The sequence below is a fragment of the Gavialis gangeticus genome, unplaced genomic scaffold, assembly GCF_001723915.1.
Source record: "Gavialis gangeticus isolate Ggan-Ray unplaced genomic scaffold, GavGan_comp1, whole genome shotgun sequence".
Lineage (NCBI taxonomy): Eukaryota > Metazoa > Chordata > Crocodylia > Gavialidae > Gavialis > Gavialis gangeticus.
This window is the reverse complement of record NW_017729022.1, coordinates 81,432,134-81,446,547: the sequence shown is the minus strand read 5'-3', so window position 1 is coordinate 81,446,547 and position 14,414 is coordinate 81,432,134. Positions and strand designations below refer to the sequence as shown.

Genomic DNA, 14,414 nt, shown 5'->3' with positions numbered 1-14,414 from the left:
GAGCGAGGGGCTCACGCACCAACCGCAAGCGCCCCGGCGGCGGCACTGCGCGCCTGTCAGCAGCGCCAGGGGAGGAGCCGCCTCTCCGCCGCACCAGCCAATCAGCGTGCGGGGGCCGGCCCCGCCGCCCCGCCCCCCGCGGCACCTTGAAATAACGGCCCTGCACAACGCTTGAGGCAGTAGTGTCCCCCGTCTCCCCCCATAGGCCTGTGACCTGGTATGAGGGCGCGGGACAGAGCCCCGAGGGAGGTGATGCCAAGTGACTTACGCACCTCGGGCCCCGTTTCAGCAATCAACGCCCCTCTGACTTGCTCTGAAATGGAGGCTCCCTTTGCTCAATAAAAGAGATCTCATTTACCCAAAGAAACTCATCTGCCTACGTCTTTAGACCAACACAGCTACAACCAGCGCCGGCATCTGTGGACACCGAGGCACCCACATCACTTGGGCACCCGGAGGCCACCTACAGACATTGGGTTTCTGTGGGGAGAGTGGCTGCTCTCCCAGGGGGACCCCAACTGTGCAGATACTCGGGGGGGGGAGGGTTTCCCCTGAGCAAAACTGGCTGCTCCAAAGGAAAAAAAACCTGGGAACAACCAGGATTAAATCACTCACAGGAACATTTCTCCTGGGAAGGTGAATGTCTGTACATTTTCCTGTAGACCCTGGAAGCCAAATGAGGCAAAGTGAGCCCAGTCAGTACACAGGGGTATGAACAATTCGCAGCTGCCCCAGCTGCTGGATTTGCATTTGTGGCACATCTGTTTTGAAAGGAGTGTCTATACTGTGCAGAGATCCCCACGTAGAGCCAATGTCTCTCTGACTAAGGGGAACAGGGAACCTGCTATAATAATTAATTATGGGGCGTAGGGGTACCACCCCCATTTACTGCCCCATTTACTGCCATGAATTAGGTTTTGTAAAGCTCACAGGAAAAGTGTGTTCTCAGAAGGAATTATTAGGGGGCAAGGAGGAAGGCACTGCACCTACTCCTTACCATGCACTGACTGGAAAGCGTCTAGTGTGTAAAGAAGGAGGACTTTGAACAAGTGCCCACTGAATGCTACTCTGCATCAATGCTCCAGCTGGAGGGAGCCCCTCCTGTATGCCAGGCTGCTCTTGCGGTATTGATGTAGTTGCAAGAACACCAGAAACAGGGCTACACTAACGATGGCAGGATAAAGTGATTTCTATTGATTAGAAAGCGAAGAGGTATTGAGTCTTCTTGCTTTTGTTTGTATTTACTTAAAAAATCTGTCAACTGTTTCTGAAACATGCCACCTGTATAGAAATTCCTTGTGACCAAATGCTGCCCCAAATCTGTACACCACTGCTGAGCTATGAGGCCTCCTTTACTTGCCACCCAACAAGTCTAAACAAGGGCAGGACCAGGGGAAAAAATCAGACGATAGATATGGACAGACTAAACAATTATACTGAGTTAAAAGAGTGGAAGGACTTATTAACAGCAAGCTTAGTGGGTGTAACTGTGCCCTCTACCCACAGAACATGGACGCAATTCAGCAGTTGTTTCATTCAGAGACAAACAGCCATGGTTTAGTTTCTACTGGCCACAAGATATAGCAGACATTCAGAACAGTTACAACAGATCACCTGATGCTTGGCTAGACCTCCACCCTTTTAAATCCGTTCATTATTGTTTCATCTGCCCATATCCAATGACTGCTTCATCACCTACCCCTAAGTAAAACACTGAAGATGCAAGAGCTTTCTACTACAGCCATGCTGAGGGAGTAATGAAGAAACCCATTAATCTATGCTATGCAGTGCTTTCATAAATTCACTGCAGGACTATGCTGGTCTATTAACAGTAGTGGCATATTTAGTGCAGGAAGACTAGAATTACCATTGCCCCCATTATATATAGGAATGTCTTAGCTCCACACTGAAAGTCATCTGTAGGGCAGGTGCAGCAGCTGCTTAATAGCACACAGCAACACAACAATGTAAGACAGAAAAAAAAATACCATATCCATGTGAACCAAGAGGAATTTACCGTATCCCAGGAGGATGTAATTATCCAGCTTGAATACGAGGAAGACACTAGCATTAATAACCATACTCTGAAAAATGTACCATGAAATTTATTTGAATTTTTTCTGTACAAATTTAGAAATAAATTTAATTGTGAAGAAACAACTTATGCATGTAGTAGAATGATACTCCCATTCTCAGGTGTATCTGAGTAAAAGGCTGCATTAAAATTGGCATTAGACCCTCCTTTAAATTGTATTGACAATAAATTACATTCTAGCATTCATTGATACATCTTTTTTTTTTAATAATTTCCTTATAATTTTAGGTTCTTATACAACATTCATCATAATAGAATTTAAGTATTTTACAAATGTTAAGCAACATTTTCCCATTCCTCTTAGTTTTAGCATGAGTCTCAAGTTTTTGTTCTTAGAGTCTTGTGATTATGTAAAAAGCTCAACTTCCATTCAATAAACAAATAAGAGAATAAGTGCTTCTATTTCTGAAGGAAAGCTTTGAACATATGAACCTTAAAGACTAAAAACAAGGCAATAAAGGAATGGACCAAAACATACTATTTTTAAAAATATCCTAGTTTCTAAACCAATCACATGGAGTGAAATTCTTGCTCCACTGAAGTGCATGCTGACATTCCCATGTATTTTAATAGGCCAGGATTTTACTATTGATTTTGTGTTTTCACTCATTGCTGAGCGTGTGGGTTGGCAATTCTGGACAGGGACAGATGCTCAGATGGTTTTAATAAATGCAGCATCATAGGAATGTTGTGACTATTTATAGAAAGTGTTATTTCAGGGGAGCAGGAATGAAACCATGTTTTATATTTTGCTCTGAAGGCACTAGAGCTAGTGGGGGTTCTGTTGTATTCCAGAAAGGAACCCTCCTATTGTCTTCACATATTTCTTAAAACTCTCATGTTAATATTTCATGATCATTGAAGTGTTAGTAAAGTCAGCTGTGCGAAGCAACCAAATCAGAAGGGAAGGGGATATATCTCTATGAAGAAATACTGTAGTTTCTCTATATGGGGGCTCTCAGAAAAATTAAAACAAATCAACTAAAAAAATGAAGTTAAAGGCTGAATCCTTAATGGCATGTGTGCAGCTGCATAACTGCAGTTATACCCAGTTTGGGATTCTGTTTTGCCCTGGGGTGAAACAGACTTGCCTTGCGTGTTCCATATGTACCTGGTGGAAGTAAAATAGAGGAGAAGGTGGACAGCAACCTTCCCATGTTTTAACCTAGTAGTCACTAACCAGTAGATCTCAATCCACCAGCAGATCTCAGAGCCTCTTGTGGTAGATCTTGGAGGCTCTTGGAGTCAGTCTGAGGCTGGGGCGGGGGGCTGAGTGCCCGCATGCATGCACGCACGTGCCCCTGCCCAACAGGTCAGTTGGGGGGTAGGGCTAAACTGAGGCCCCCCCCAGTGAAGGACAGTGCCACAGAGCCAGGAGCAAGGGTAAGTTGAGTGGGGCCCCAGCTGGGTCAGACTTACCTGCTGGGGAGGTGTGCTCCCCCAAATATTTTTTTCTCCATCTGTCCCACTCTTCCCTCCCCACAAACTTACCTGCCAGCGGGGGGAGTGGCACAGTAGATCATGGCTTGCTTTTAAATGTCAAAGGTGATCTCCTGCTTTAAAAGGTTGGAGACTACTGTTTTTACCCAATGTCCATGGAGTGGAAGTTTGAGGTTCTAGGCCACCCCCCACACAGAGGAGGTTTGAATCTGAATCTTCTCCTTTAGCAGCAAAGAGCTGTTGCCACCAGGCTATAGTTCAACATATTCCAGACATCCTTCCAATTCTGATCCACTGTACCTTCATCTGCTATTTATTAGATCAGTGATTCCCAAAGGGTGTGCCAAGATACATTAGTATGTTACAAGTGTGGCAGAAATGTGCCACAAAAAATGGGTTGTATGGGGCTCTGACTAGCCTGTCCCTGTGCAGAGGGATCGAGGCCCAGCTCTGCCAGCTTCATACAGAGGGGTTGGGCTTGAGGAACTGATTTGGCTCATTGACTGGTGAGCCAAATGTGCTGCCAATTTTAATCCAGGCAAAATGTGCCCCAAGTATCAAAAGTTTGAGAAACACTGAATTAGATAAACAACACCGGGAAAGTTTCTGCCCCAGAGGGAGCAAGAGCCTAGGCTAGAAATTAGAGCCTATTCCTAGCCAGAGGAGCAGCCATTTCTCTGAAAGGGTTTTAGATAGCATTTGCCCTGCTAAAATGTTGGGACTTACACAATCTTACACACATGCCTGGGCAACAGCTAGAATATTGCCCTCCAGAACACACACAGTGGGTGCCTACACACTTGCATCAAAAGAGCTGTATGTAAGTGCTAAAAAACTTCAGTTACATGGCCGTCAACATACCATTTTGGCACATAAAGTGAAACAGGATTTAGCTCCAAGTGCTTAGGCCATGAACAGACATGCGTCAGTAGTGCTACAAACACTGCAGTATGCTGTAATGCTACAGAAATACAGTGCTATGCAAAGTGTTCATATGTTCAGGGCCCCCTGACCGGAAAGCTCTGAAGTTGCAACAGAGGTAAGATCTTCAGCCAGAGGGCAAAAGGGGCTTGTTACTCTGTTTCCATCAGCACACAACTGAAGCTTGCCAAGGAGCCGAATCAGTGATAGCTTGCTTTTTCCCACACTGGAGATAGGGACCACTACCTGCTGTCAGCACCAGCAGTCCCTACTTCTTCTCTGGTAGTGGCAGCAGTGGTTTCTGCTGCCATGGCAAACAAAGCTGCTGGTCCTCCAAGACTAGGGCAGGAGTAGGCTTTATAACAGCTTGCCACCCTCTGTGAGCCAGTGGGCAAGAGAGCTCTCTGCTGCCCCAGAAACCAGGCTCAAAGCAGTGGACTCTGTGACAGCCTACTACAACAAGCAGAGCTGCAGCCCCTAGTCCTGGGTGGACTTCAGTTTTGCTCCCCCCTGGGCTGTTATAGAGCAAGCCATTCTCCCTCCTTCCCATCTTAGAGGGAGGGAGAAAATGTGGCACTGCAGAGGTTCCTGTTTCAGACTGTTGTCTGCCTATGTCCTTAGACCAGCACGGCTATATCCAATACCCCTGCTTCAAACAGGAACATTTCTATAGCACTTTCACCATTTTTTGTATTCTGATTGGTGAGCTGTGCATCTATACACCCACTTTTTGTATATGCAAGGGCATATATGACGCTACAAATATAAGGTCAGTCCATAGCTTTAGACAATGTTAAACCAGTGTGTGTATGCAATTATTCAGAAATTAAATGATTTCAGTTCACAGTAGCTTAATCTTCATTAATTCTCTTGACATTCAACAAATAATGTATTTTTCTTCATTTCATCCCTTTATTATTCTTGGTCCATGTAACACTGCAAGTAATTATTCTCCCATCCTGGTGTTTATCCCTTTCTATTATTTATAGACTCCTATGTCCTCTTTTAGTTATTTTTTAGCAAAGCTTTCTATATTTAGCTTTTTTATCTTTCCTTGTAAGTCAGATCCAATAGCTCTCTATACATTTTTATGTTTTCCTGTGAACTACTTCTAGTTCAGCAATTTCCATCTGATACAGAAGCGCCTATAATGAGCTCAGTTTTTTTAAGTATTTAGCACCAGAACTGTATGGGAAAAGGTACTATTAGTTTTATGGTCTGTTTAATGTGAAGGTTCTGTGTAAGCAGCCCAAAATTACATTGCCCTTTTCAATAACTTCACATTTTATTTCCTCCTAGTGTCAGATATTCAAGCTCATGCACTCATATTCACGTGCGTGCATGCATGCATACATGCGTGTGTGTGTGTGTGCGCGCGTGTACATGTGCGTGTGTGTGTATTCCATAGCAGAAAGAACAACCACAATTTTCCAAATACAAGAAAAAATATTTAAGGTCTGCTATTGTGCCCAGCATTTCTGCTGACTTCAGCATTGAACTTAATGAACAGGTTTGTACTAGATGCAAGGAGGAATCAGCTGAATGGCCAGTTATTTTCCCTTTGTCTCACTGAGAGCTAGATTACTTTATTTAGTTAAGTTTGTTTATAAACTTTCTTCTGCTTTTCTACTCAGCTCTAGGTCAGATGCTTGGAGTTTTTGTGGTCCCAATCAAACCCTAGTATTATTACAGACTAAGACAGTGGTTTTCAACCTTGTCAGACACAAAGCACCCTTTGGAAAATGCCACCTCTTAGTTTTCACTTGTTTTTTTACTATGGAAAAATAATAGAGCAATTCTTCCGGTTTAAGGGACTTAGAAAGACCAAAACAGATCTGAATATTTTTGACACTATGGATTCCTATTTAAAATCTCTGGGGTTACCTTGTGAATCATGCATTGGTGTTTGCACACCTAACTACTAATATTGCGCAGCATGCCATGGCACCCTTAAAAGGATCTGTGGTAGCATGGTTGAGAATCACTGAAGATAAAGATGACCTAGTTCTTTTGTTGCAGGCATTACCAGTGGAAAAGAGTATGTGTCCCTAGTAAATATAAGACATGGTTTGCCTTTGTCTCCCTTAAGGACATCTGTATTAATTCTCTCTAGAAGTACCCCAAAGTTTTCATGCTACACTTCTGATGTTTTCTGTTGTGTAAGGGGCAATTCCAGACCACTGTATTCTGGCGCTCTTTTGCTTAGTGCAATTTTTTTTATTTGAATATACTATGTACATAAAGAAACATTTAAATCACACTAATAACAAATAAGTATCAAACATGAAATACTTAGAAGGTATGTAAGAAATCTAGTAAGTTAATTCACCCAGTACTTGTCATCATTGCTCTTCTTAGTGTACTTTTAGGGTCAATCCTTTTCAATATCATCACTCCCACTCTGGAAAACGTGATCAATAGAAGAGTCAAGTATTTCCTTTGAGTTTTCACCTCTTATGGAGCCTATAAAGCTCAAAGGGACATAGTGAGAATTATATAAATACTACAACTTCCATTGGTATTTGGTGTTGGAGGGTGTAATCCTCTAGAAAACATAAAAATTTTCATGGGATACAGATGGAGCCATAGAGATGGTCTTTGGGCACCAGAATCATAGAATCACAGGGCTGGAAGGAAGGATCATCGGTCCCAGCCCCCTACATGAGCAGGAAAGGGATTTGGGGTCACGTGACCCTAGCCAGGTGACCATCCAGTCTCCTCTTGAAGACCTCTAGGGTAGATGATTACACCACCCCTGCGGCAAGCTTCTTCCATAGTCTGGACACCATAGTTGTGAAGAAGTTTTTCCTAATGTTCAGCCTGAAACTATCATCCAGGAGTTTGTGGTCATTGTTTCTAGTTTTCCCCCAGAACGCCCTGGTGAACAGTTGTTCACCAACCCCCTGATGTATGCCTCTGATATAGCAGTAAGCCACAATCAGGTCCCCTCTCAACCTTCTTTTCTTTAGGCTGAAGAGTCTGAGATCCCTCAGCCTCTCCTCATATGGCTTGCCATGCAAGTCCCTGATCATACAGGTGGCCCTCCCTTCTCTGGACTCTCACAAGCTTTAGCACATCCTTGTTGAAGTGTGGTGCCCAGAACTGGATGCAGTAGTCCAGCTGTGGCCTCACCAATGTTGAATAAAGCAGGAGAATCATTTCTTTGGTTTTACTGGAGATGCATTGATTGATGCATGCCAGAGTTGTATTGGTCCTAGCAGTTACTCGGTTGCATTGCCAGCCTGTCTTTGGGTGTGTCCGCGCAACCCCATATCTTGGTGTCGTCTGCAAACTTGGCTAATGGGCCTTTCACCCTCTCATGCAGGTCATTGATGAAAATGTTGAACAGTACTGGGTCAAGTACCAACCCCTGGGGTACGCCGTTGCCCACATCTCGCCAGGACGACACTGATCCATTCATTTGGACTCTCTGTGTCCTAGCCCACAACCAGTTTCACACCTACTTGACGGTCCCGCAGTTGAGCCCAATATCTTCCAGTTTTCTGATCAGTACCTTGTGGGGTACCAGGTCAAAAGGTATAAGATGTCAACCGCTTTTCTCTCATCCAGATGACGAGTCACCTGATCCTAGAAAGAAATGAGGTTGGTCAGACAAGACCTGCCCGTGACAAAGCCATGCTGGCTGTCATTCAGTATCATGCCTTCTGCAAGTTTGTTACATATAGCTTCTTTGATTAATGTTTCTAGGATTTTCCCTGAAGTTAAGCTAATAGAAGTTAAGCTAACTGGCCTGTAGTTTCCCGGGTCCTCACGCTTCCCCTTCTTGAAGATGGGCACAATATTGGCCCTCTTCCAGTCCTCTGGGATTTGTCCGGAGGCCCATGATTTTTGAAAGACCTTTGCCAGGGACTCTGTGATTACTTCAGCCAACTCTTGCACACTTCAGTGGAGTTCATCTGATCCTGCTGATTTGTGTATGTCTAATTTCTTTTAATTGATCGTACACCAGTTCTATTGCAATGGTGGGAGTGGTGTCAATCTCTCCCTGCTTGTTCTGTGCCCTACCTGCCATGTTGTTCCTCTTGGTCTTGTGAAAGACTGAGGCAAAGTAGTCATTTAGGAGTTCCATTTTTTCTTGAGTGGTAGTGACCAGGTATCCTGAGACATTGAGCAGCGGCCCCAGACTCCTTTTAGTTTTCCTTTTACTCCCTATGTAGCTAAAAAAGGACTTCTTGTTGTCCTTGATTCTTGTAGCTAGTTTTAGTTTGGTTTCTGCCTTAGCTTGCCTAATCTGGTTTCTACAAGTGTGGGCCATTGTCAAGTAGTCTTCCTAGAAGCTGTCCCAAGCTTCCATTGTTTGTATGCCTCTTGCTTTTTCTGTAGAAGGGCAGCAACTTCCCTGCTTAGCCAAGAGGGTTGTTTGACCCTTCTACTACTTTTTCTCCATAAGGGAATGGGACTTTTCACACCAGAAAAGTCTGTAGTGTCTCAGTTTGTTCCCTATGGCTAGGGACAGATATTCAAAAAGCCTGAGCCTAAATTAATTCAATTTTTGCAGATTAGTCTAACCTGGCTAGGCTAAACTGGTTTGTATCCGTACAGACATTCCCTTTGAACTGAAAAAATTCAGGCACATGCCTGCAGTGGCTCAGGATAGAAGCCAGGGATGCTAGAGCAGCCCTCCCTTCTCTTACACAGAGTTGAACTGAGTGGAGGCATGGCCAAGCCCTGGCAGGATGCTCTGATGTTCTCCCCCACTCCCTCCCCCCCAGCATCCCAGCAGGGAATGTCTATCATCCCTAACTCAGTGTTTATAAACCCATTAAGGAAACAAAGCCTCTCTCCATTAGTTCAAGTTCTTCTTGAACAGTTTTTCCAAGGAAGGACATTACCAGCTACCTGTTGATTAACTCCAAAAAGCCTGTCTGCCATTGTCATCTCCCACAGCACAGACTGTAGCCAGCATGTGGCCTGCTAGCTAATGCTGAGAGGTGTAAGGCAGAGGGGTGGAGGGAATAATCCCTGTATAGCAGGGAGAAGCCAAGCAGGCACCTGCAGTCTCTGCCAGAGCTCCAGTGAGGGAGCAGAGGGGAGGGGCCAGCCCTGTTGTGAAGCAGACAGGTCTGCTCAGCTCAGAGAGCATACTGGGATGCTGGGGGAGTCTGGTTTTATCTTAAACCAGCAAGAGGTCTGGGACAGATATTGCATAAACCAGTTTGAGCCAAATCAGTTAAGTCTGATACTACATTCAACCAGGTTTATCTCAAATCAGTTTCAGCCATTTTCAAACTGGTTTATGTGTAATGTCTGTCCCTGACCTTTGGGTGTCACCCCAGGAGTAGGAACGTGTGTTCCCTGGGAACAAATGACACGTATTTGTGTAGCTGATAGTTGTCCCCAGAAAACACCCCTGCATGTGTAATCTGGTGCATGGCATGTTGTCTCAGGTGGGGTAGGGGAGGCTGGGACCAGCACCTGGGGGCCTCCTGGGGATACAGCAGTGGTGATCTGGGTCCATGGAGCCTGGCCAGCAGTTAGACCATGGCGCTGACTGTCCAGGTTTCGGTTTCAGGCAGCACACACTGCCACCATGTGCACCATCCCACTTTTTTGACACTGGGATCTCCCTAAGAAGCTTGGTGATGTCCTTGTGCACCTCTCTGTCCTGCTGTCTTGCAGCACGCTACTCATTCAGTCCTGCCCCTCATATCCCTATTCCCTCTAGCTGTCTTCTCAATGGAGTGGAGAAACTCAAAGAATATGCCAGCCCTTAAATGCCAGTTTTGTTTCCTTAATTTGGGCCAGTTTTTCAGTGGCTATTGAGGTTGTGACTCTTAAGGATCCTGCAGTGAAGAAGATCACTGAAAAAGAAGGATATAGATTTATAGTGGCAGTGGAAAGGGCAAGGGGACGGTAAGAACTCCCTAAATGTTTTCCTTTGAAGATCTTAAAGGCAACATGCAAAGGCTCAAATTCTTTGCTGGCTTTTTGCATTGAGACTGCAGCATAGCCACAGATATTGCAAGTTGCTTTGGATTCCTGTAATTACATAACCCATGAGGAGAGAAAAGTTGGAGGAGGAAGTCCTGGGCCGTAAGTACAGAATTAGTGCAGTAAATGCTCATAAACATGCTGCAGGCAGTGGTGGTGATGGCTGACATATTGTTCTTGCGGGTGACAAAGGACCAGGGAAGGCAGATGCCTTAGGCAGCTTGAGGCCAGCCTGTCAGTTTGTTGCCCAGCTGTTTACAGAGCTGGTCCAAGTAGACAGACCAGAGCCAAATGGGTAGGTATTTTATCAAGGTGGAAGAAAAAAAGCTGCTATTGCTGGAAATCTCAATGCAAAGGATCAAAGACTATCGACTAGAAAATTCTGTAGATACAGTTTGTCCCTGAGGATAAAAGGGACATCTGTGTATGGGTGAATGAGCCATTTCACAAGGAAACAAGGATTGTCTATCCTGCCTAGCTTCATAAGACAAAGGAAAGCAAAGTGCCAAAGCCAAAAATACCACTCTGCTTCTACTTCTTTTTTTCTCCTTTACCTTAGCACAGTAGGAAAGTGATTTGTGTGAACTGGGGCACTGCCTTTAACATGTTTGCTATGTTTTTGCTTAAAAAAATAAAACACATGGTCAAACATACTGCTGCTCTTTCTCTGTCATCTAAATTCTTGTAAAGGGATATTCACAGCGGCACCTACTGGCTAGAGGCTGGAACGCAGCGTCCCCTCGTGGCAAAGGGGATTAATTAGTAGTCTTTGGAGTCTATGGCTGTTTGCATGAACAAAATCCACAGTTGAAGTGGTGTAACTGGAAAGCGATGCAAATTAAAACATCTCTGAGTAGTATGAATTTAAAGTGCCAAATGAATTTTAAAGCAGAGGGAAATCCTGGATGCAAACACAAACTTAGTTGCATCAGCGTAAACAGGAAATTTCATTTTGTCTACACATGCCCATGTAGTTTATTTTGGTATGCTAGTTTAGGTAGATCACACTATTCCTTTGTTTGCAGGCGGATGGCTTTCTGGTCTGTTATATTTAAAATTCTGCCAAGTGCCTCAAATTTAATCTTATTTCCTGTTTTGTGGATATCTGTAAAAGAAAACTGCAGCTTTAAAAATAGATTTCTTCATTCATAGGCCATGCAAAAGGGCACCATTTTGAAATGCTAAGGTAGGCATCAAAGCAAATTTCAAAACATGCACTTAATAAATCATGTGAGAGGCAAGTATTTCTTAGGACACTAACATTGATTGGATCAACTATGGAGTTGGGACAAAGTTAGACAAGCTTCTGAATGCACCTATTTTCTCAACTATTTAAGTTGTTCTAATAAAAGATATCAGATTCACCCAAAGAACCTTGTCTGCCTATGCCTTAGACCAACATGGCTATAACCTACACCTCTGAATAGAAGACATTCTTCTTCTGGTCTAATCGCAAGACGCCAGGCACAGCACAGTATAAACCAGCAGTGGGAGGTGGTGAGATCACTCTTACATTACCTTAATAAATCATGCATTTACCTGAGCTCCCTTCCCCTTCCTCGCTGTACCAAACTAGGCTCCTGTGAGTCTGGCTCTGGCTGTGATGTGCTGCAAATAGCTCCTGGCTTTCCAATAGGACTCTGCCTCATCTTTGGTGGACTCCTACCTCCTTCTTGCTGTGCACTTGAGAAATTACATCTTCTTGATCCCAAGAGGTGGCCGCAGCAAGGACTGTGGTGGTGGCAGGATTTACGCCAGGTATGGAAAGCATCTGCACAAGCAAGTTGCTGGGGGAGCTCCAGATTTTGTGTTCTGCCATCTCATTTTGTGGTAGGCTTGCTGCAGATCAACCCCTTGTCTTTGTCTGATATTGCTTCTCCTCCTTGGGCATGTGTTTCCTCTGTGACATCCCTATCCCTGAAGTTGCCCATCACAGGTCATATGTAGCCCTATCTCCCTGCAGGCTAAAGCAATCTGGGATTTCTCATCTGCTTCAAGCAGGAGCACAAGATTCAGGTGGTGGTCTCTCTCTGCATGAAGCTGAATCTGACTGTTCACAAACATGGGCTAGCAGAGAACCAGGCATTTCCAAAACACCATGAGTATCTGAGGTGGGGAAGGCTTTAATCCTGCCAAGTAGAACTCAACTTTGGGACTAGAGAAATGTCCCTTGTGGAAATCAGGGCATTGTAGGACTGAGGCTGGAGGACCTTTGGAACCATCAGAAGAAATGTAGTGACTACACTGGCATTGTACTGACACCTTTATGTATGTATGCTGGCTGAAGGCGTAAGCTTCCTTGGGTAGGCACTGTTACTCAGTTGACAGAAAGGCTGGGTTTTGCTATTTCATAGCAAATTTACTTGTGGAAGCACACAAATAAAACCTATGCTCCTTAATGTAGACCAGGCCTGCCATTGTACCATTCACCCTTCTTCCATGTAACAAGAGCTCTGTCCCACTGCAGCAGGAAGATTGTGGCTGGACAGATTTGTTTTTGTCTCCCAGTTAGTGATTTTCTTCTGAGCAGTGGATATTTTTCTGCAGTTTTGAATTACTATAGCTTTCACTGCTTGCATTTATCCTTAATCTCACAGTATGTCCTACTTTTTCAAAATCTCTCTATTTAAACTGCATCAAATGCTAGCAAGCTTGTCAAGTTTTTTCTCTCCCTCTTAGTATTTGCCATAAAGGATGAGATTATTGGTCTATCAAGTTCTGTTTCCCACTTCTGCCATTGGCAAATTTCTGATGTTTCAGAGAAAGGTAAGAAGACTGTTACTTTAGGGATATGTTGCATATCCTTGTCAGTGTCACGCTGTGTCACATTATTTTCTTTATGTTCCTGGCAAAATCCTTAACTTGAATCTCTCACATTGATTTCCTGCAAAGGCTTTTTTTATAATCTTCCAAGCCCATCTTGATTTTTTATTGAAAGTATTATTTTTTCTAATATTTACATAGCATCGTGAAATGTCAAAAGGGATGGGATGGAGGGACAAAATAAACACTGAGTAACATGCCAAACAAATGTGTATAAAGCTTGAAGTGAAAGATTTTTAAATTTGGTCATAAGTAAATGAAGTAATTTACCCCACAACAAAAGTTGACCCTAGAATATCAGTGGGTTGGTTTTAAGGAGAGATTTAAAGACAGAAAGTGAGATTAATTTGGGCACAGGGAAAAAGGTTAAGAAAAACATAAACATACGAGTAGGAGGAGACAAAATAAGTAACAGAACAGAAATTGCTAGCTAGGTGCATGAAACAAACAAACAGTCTGAAGCAATAGTTTTTGCAAGAAAACTACTGAAAGCCCTGAAGACCTTTCAGGATACCTTGGGCTTTAAAAATCAAACAAGCCAGCAGTATAACAAAAAAACCAAGACCCTTTCCTTTAGCACTGATCACCATTACTCAGAAGGCAGATACTGCAGGCATCTATTTCTAAACTAAATCAAATTATAGTACCATTAAAGGAACTGGCTTTTCTTCAGTATTGGTGTCATATTGATAAAGATTAAACTTGAATGGAAACATGGTGCTTTCGCTCCAGCATAATTGGTAATTATTGCTAGAGCAGCATTATAGATAGCAAATTCAAAGACTACTACTTTTCTTTTTGAGGTTACCATGACCATATCTGCTCTACAATAATCAGGGGCAGTACCATCTTCTTCTCAGTGGGGGGGCTGAGGTGGGCTAGCCAGAAAATTGGGGGGGAGGCAGGGGCCGCACTATACATCATCTGGCCAAACATACTTATTAGGTTTTTTTAACATGTTTTTTAACATCATGCACTTAAGGTGCTGTGCCTCTGCAGGCTGTGGGTGGGAGTGGGGTGGCTCAGCTGTGCGGGGTGGGTGGTGGCAGCCTGGGAGGAGGCAAAAGGCTCGGACGGGGTGGCACTGGAAGAGGTGGCTACAGGGGGGCTAAGGTGAATTTTGGGGTGGCTATAGCCCCCCCAAAAACCCTCCCAGCATCGACCCTGAGAACAATCTTGCCAG

General features: G+C 44.0%; 1 protein-coding gene across 1 annotated transcript in view; it reads right to left on the bottom strand.

The window, feature by feature from the left end:
• The window catches only part of DENND5B (DENN domain containing 5B), a 220,395-nt gene extending 218,314 nt beyond the window's left edge, over window positions 1–2,081 (bottom strand). Inside the window, exon 1 of the mRNA XM_019515829.1 lies at window positions 2,018–2,081. Coding sequence (XP_019371374.1) covers window positions 2,018–2,081 — 64 coding nt within the window. The remainder of the gene's footprint in view (window positions 1–2,017) is intronic.
• Between the last annotated feature and the right edge of the window lie 12,333 nt (window positions 2,082–14,414).